Source organism: Phaethon lepturus, unplaced genomic scaffold (assembly GCF_000687285.1).
Source record: "Phaethon lepturus isolate BGI_N335 unplaced genomic scaffold, ASM68728v1 scaffold29525, whole genome shotgun sequence".
Classification (NCBI taxonomy): Eukaryota; Metazoa; Chordata; class Aves; order Phaethontiformes; family Phaethontidae; genus Phaethon; species Phaethon lepturus.
In genome coordinates this window covers 809-6,801 of record NW_010538863.1, presented here as the reverse complement: position 1 = coordinate 6,801, position 5,993 = coordinate 809, and the positions used below count along the sequence as shown (strand labels likewise).

The following is a 5,993-nucleotide window of genomic DNA, read 5'->3' as shown; positions in this document are numbered from 1 at the left end:
AGCTCTAGAAGTTTTGAATAACAAATTTAACCTTTTAGGGAAAATATGTATAAAACACTGAAGCGTTGAGGGTGGTGGTGTATACGTTCTGTTCTTCTCAATTCATTAAAGAAAACCAGAAATAATCAAGATCTTAAAATCTTGCTTTGCTATAGTAGAAGGATTTCTTATGTATGTTTTTTAATATGAAGAGCTCATGAAAAGCCCCCACAGGCTTTCCTTTTGTGTCTCTATAGGATTCTTTGTATGTTTTGAACAAAAACCACCAAAATCTGACTTCCCCCCCACACACACACACATATTATGTAACACTGAACCTTGAATAAAGATGCTATCTCAAACCTTGTTATTGGACTGTGGATATTTAGATATGCACATAAAATGACTGCATGTCAGCTGATCACAGTAATTGTTTAAAGCAATACAAATCAAAGTTATTAACCCTCTTTTATTGACAACTAACTTTGAACCTGGCTGCCATAATGCTGCTGATGCTGTGGCACAACTGATAACATTCAATTTTTGTGTCTTCCTTGCTACTTCCTTCTGTATGTTAGTTTAGGACTTTTAAAACTCTTGTTCTGGTCACCTAACTTTCTCTTCTTTCTTTTGTGATTACATTGTTTCAGTAATCCTAGCCATTGTTGATTTCCTAGTGACAGGAATATTCTAGTATTAAAATCATTGAGAGGGCAGAACTACCTTTAAGGCCTTTGTATATGATGATTAGTCTAGAAAAGCTGTGTAACCTAAGCCTAGTAACTTGATTCCCTACTTAGCTTTTAATTGTTTTTCCAAGCACAAAGACAGAATAATGTTGGCCAAAATACCTGTTTTGGGTAATTCAGGGTGAGGAGGTGTTTGTTTGGTTTTAAGAGGACTTAAAACTTTGAAAAACACATATGTAACTTTTGGAAAAAATTATTGCTTCACAAGCAAGCCGTCCTACATGTTTTTAACTCTTCCTCTGCTCTAAGTTCTTATATACCTAATGTAAATCTGGTGTTTTAGGTAGAGCCAACTCTTAATAGTTACAGGTTTCTAGAGGTGTTGACAGGGTCTTATCTATAAATGTTTGAATAATGACATAATAAATTATTGTGCTTGTTAAAATGTTTGACTGAATTCTCAAATCCAGTTCGTGCAATGCATAATAAGCTTTGGCAAAGTCCTTGTCTTGTGAGATGCTGAGAAAACCTTGGAGAATAGGTATCTTCAGCTAATGGTGCAACTGCTGAAAGCTGAAATCTCATAATCTTTAAAAATTGTGCTTTTAGATACTGGTACTTTTTTGGTTGAAGTTGAGGGCAACTTGAGCAGGAGCTACTCTGGGATGTTCATATTTTGTTTGATGGTTTCCCTGTCTGCACTGTGTACTTCACTTTTATTATTTGTCTTTTTTTACCTAAGTGTGCATGACTTAGAGTACACTGTATAGCACATGCTCTGCTAAATAAACACTTCTGTATATTTTTTTGTATGGTGTTCTAACGTGGTTGCATTAGTAAAAATGGTTATAATTCACAAAAAGTGCCACTTACCAGTCATACTCTGTAGAGTGTTGTGAATGTTACCTGTACTTCTGTTGTACAAACACGCTAATGAGTGTCATGATGAATGTTTCCCTTTAGTCTTTGCTCAGGTACTCATGTGGAGCAGTTTGGTGCTTTTCCTTCTAACTTGTAATACTTGATTCTAAGCAGAAAATAAAAACAGTGAACAAAAGCATTGTCGTTAGAGCAGTACTTTAAGTAACAGACACTTTTTTGACAAATCGAGTGGAATACAATAAAGATCATATCCAGTGAGGTTTCTCTCAGTATCTTCAGTCATGCACCTTAGGCTGTTATACCTGCCTTACTATCATGAATGGGAAGTGCAATAAAATGGAAAATGTTTGGTGAATAATATAGTTTATATAGGACATTATATGTATAAAACTTGTTCTCAGCTAAACTAATTAGTTTTAAATTTGCCTTTTCTTCTAGAACAAGATTTTTACCTTTTTGAAGTAACTTGCGTAAAATTGAACAGGCAATGCTTTGAGCATTTTCAGCTTCAGTGCAATTTAATTCAAACATACATGAATATTACTTACTGTGCCATAAGGGCTATGTAATTAGTGTATCCACTTTCAAAAGATTCGATTTACAAACAATTTCTCAGACATTTTTAGCTCAGAAAGCAACAATACTAGTTTGGGGGGGCGGGGGGTGTGTGTCTCGTTTTTTTTTTTTTAAGACCGTTCACAAAATACATGCTAATTGAATGTTGAAATTTTTTTATTCCAAGTGTGTAGAATAATATACAAGCTGGATAAGTTGACTTTTATTTGTATTTGTTACTGCAATCATGAAAATAACACTGCGAAGATTTTGTTAACTGTGTTACTAATGGTGTTTGGATGTCCACAACTTAGTCTGCCTGGAAGGGTGGTGTTAGATTTTTTGTTTTGCTTTCAAAATTTAAACCAAAGAAGAATGTAAAGCTTCTAGTCAGAAACAAACATTATAATCTGGAGTAAGATAATGGCCAAAAATCTTTTAGTTTTAATATGTCTATTTAGAGATACACTTTATGTGATACTAACTGAAGTATTATCAAATAGTGGAGAGAAGAGTATAATGAAATTATAAGCAAAAAAAAAAAAAATTCAAGCAGCTATGAGATGAAGGATGCTGTGAAATAAGGCCAAGGTAAATTAGCATAGTCCTCCTTGCAGTCTTTGTCTTAATATCCTCCTGTCAGACTAGAAACTGGCTGCTGATAAAATCAGGGTAGGAAAGCAACACCTTCATTAAAATGATGATTTTGGATCTTGAAACACAGCTTACTTTTCTTTCTCCAGCATCAAGAAAACGATCCATATCTCATCTTGCTTGAAAACCATTCAACCAGCTGTAATTATCTGTTAGTCACCATTCTAGAGATATGGCTAATTACTTTTAATTAAAAGTAATATTTTGGTACAGCTCTGCTATCTCTGCTGGGAATTGTTTTAAACTTCTTGTATGCTTACCACCAATTTTCTGCAATACGGCTTAGGGAGGAGGAATTTGCGCTGCACTGTTATATAGCAACAGGTCTTAAGAGTATTAAGGATGAAATTCTCAAGGGTCTTTATGTCATGGATGGAAATGGAATCATTACTGTATTTTTGAACTCCTGCTAACGTCATTGACACCCACCTACAGTCCACTAGAAATATAAGTGCAGAGATCAGTTTGTTCACAGATTACAAGGAGACTAACCAAGAAGGGGCAAGCCAGAGCCAAATTCACTGGTAAGCTTTATTTTAAAGAACGTGAAATGGAGAATAATTTTTTTTTTCCTTGACTCAAGTTGTGAAATGGATCTCTATTATATTATACCAGGCTGTATTGTTATTGCACTTATTAATATACGTAGTACACTTCCATTTCATGCAATTTTAAACATTGATCTGTCTGGATCTCAAGCCATATTTTTGCACTCTCCTTGGAGCACACAAAGATCTGATGCTGTAACTAATCAGCCAAGAAAAATGGCTGTATGTAATAACAAATGTAAATTTACAAATGTAAATATTTTGTGTTAAATGTCATACTACTCTTTTTTGGAAAGAGAATTCAGTGTCTAGAAATAGCTTTGGTATGGGAAACGCTTCTTTAGAATAATTTGTTCTTCTTAGTACATCAGTATAAAACCAAAAACGTTGATAGCACACAGCTGAAATCTGCCGTAAGCAGGCTTTCCTTGTCATGGATAAATTATTTTCAGCACTCACTGGATTGTCATGCTTGCTCTATTTGTTACCAGTGACGGCTCTGTAGGACTTCAGGCGTCTGGTTCGTTGTCCTTCTTACAGATAGTCTGTTCGTCTCTTCAACATGTGGAAAGTGGTGCTCCTGGGTCTGTACACAGTATTGGCTGTGAGGGGATTGGCAAAAGGTGCTCCTTTCCAGCCAGAAGAAAAATGGAAACCTCTAGATAACCCTAGAAACAGAGACCTGGTAAGGCAATACTGCAAGAAAGATAGCCTAAGTTTTGTGGGGGTTTTGTGCTTTCCATCATTATTATAGAGAATTTCTATCTTCGAAATTTAAAGGTAAGAGGAGATTACTAAATGTTAGTAACTCTGCACTTGGGATAGTCAATAACCACAACGGCTTGAGCTTCTTCTGTCAAGATGAAGCCCTTAACTGAAGAGACATTCTTGGCGGGCAGGAGTGCATAAAACTTCCATAGATCTCCATCCAGCAGCTTTAGTTTTTAACTTGTTTTGATTATCCAACCAGTTATTTTAAGAGACAGAAGAAGAATGATTATTAAAGTTTCTCTCAAATGTGTGCTGTGTTGATTGCATGTTATTTTATGTTCTGGAAGTACAAATAAGTTTCCATCTGATACATTGTCATGAATAGTGGCTAAAGATCTGAAAGCTAATTACAGCTAAGAAAATATCATTAAGCGAACATTTGCAAGATCTTACCAGGAAATAGTGAAGGGAAAAAAAAAAGTTTCCCACAATTTTTCCTTACTGTTTTAAGAAGCATTAATTTCTGCTTTTAAGTGATCTAAAGGGGCCCGTTCAAATTGATTGCCCACTGTTGCTCTCTTGGAGAATGTTTCTCTTAGAGACATGTGTAACAACCATACTGTTTGCCCTCAGCAAGGGCTTTGCTGTGCCTGTTTTATAAGGGATACAGTTTGAATCCTCTGTGGTTCCGTTGGGAGCATAGATGATCAGGAAAGAGTTGGTGGCCTTTGGACACCGTATAAGATGTACAAGCCATGGACAGGTGGCTTGTATAATTATAAGATATGTATAACAATATAATATAATTGTATGCTACAATGTATATACAAATATAAGCTTGTATAATAATATAATGTAAATAACACGTCTGAATTATATCACCTGTATTGTCCCGGTTTATGATCAACATAGAGGATTTCATCCCACATGGGAATAAAGGTTACATCTACTTTGTGTCAGTAGAAATAATTAATCTCCATTGAGCATGCTTTATTTTCACCTATGAAATATGTTCAGTTTTTCAGAACGCTCCAGGCTTATTTCTCGGGCAGGGGTCTTGATCTCAGGAAGTTCCCAGCTACTTTCACAGTGAACAATGAAGGACCAAGGCCTGTCATGTTCTACTCAGATCCTATTGCTTCTGCATTTGCAGATTATGAAGAAAGGAGAAATTCTTTTCCAAATCATTTCAAAGGCTGAAAGGTGCTGCTGACCAAGGTAAAAGAGGAAGCCTTTTCCTCTAATGTTGTTACGTGTAACTCAGTGAAAGATTTGGATACAAGTGATTCTTGTTTCTGTCTGAAGTATAAAAACAACTTTTTTTTCAGATGAAATTAAAAATATAGTGCCTTAACTCTTGCCTGCAGTTGCTTTAAAATTGTTGAGGTAGAGATTTATGAGGTATTTACTACTTTGGTGAAATAACACATGATGTTTGTGTAGACCTATAAAGACCATACTTTATTTTTTTTACTTCTTTTTCTCCCTTTCTGTAATGTGGAGAAGAATTTTGAAAATGTACAGATAACAGAGAATGCAGGTTTTATTTAAGTAATTGATATCAGTAAAATTATAAATTGAGACTAGTGGTTTCCTGTGATATATGTATGTTAAGAAAGTTAATTTAGACATAAGATACTGCACTAACAAAGGATACATTATCTTTTACATCTTTGTCCCTTCGTGCTGTTTTCCTTATTTCTATCACTAAAATTGAAGGTTGAATAAAATGATTGAAAACTAATTCACATCTCTCCATAAATATGAAATAAAATTGAAGTGGGTCAGGCTTGCATTATTAGTAAATCCAGCCTCAATTTATAGCAGGTACTTCTCAGTTATTTTATCTATACATAACCATACTCTGTAACAAATAAATCCTTTCATACCTTATTTTGAGAGTCAGTAAATACTGGCAGTTCTGAGGAAAGTTAACTGTTTTCTCTCTACTTTTGGAAAGGAGATGTCTGCTGGG

The 5,993-nt window shown here is 34.9% G+C and overlaps 1 protein-coding gene across 1 annotated transcript; it reads left to right on the top strand.

Annotated features, from left to right (window-relative positions):
* The first annotated feature begins 3,869 nt into the window (after nt 1–3,869).
* Nucleotides 3,870–5,218, top strand: LOC104620670 (chromosome unknown open reading frame, human C2orf66). Its single transcript, XM_010286961.1, has 2 exons — nt 3,870–3,992; nt 5,036–5,218. The coding sequence occupies exons 1-2, from the start codon at nt 3,870–3,872 to the stop codon at nt 5,216–5,218; spliced, it is 306 nt and encodes a 101-aa protein (XP_010285263.1).
* Nucleotides 5,219–5,993: the final 775 nt, after the last annotated feature.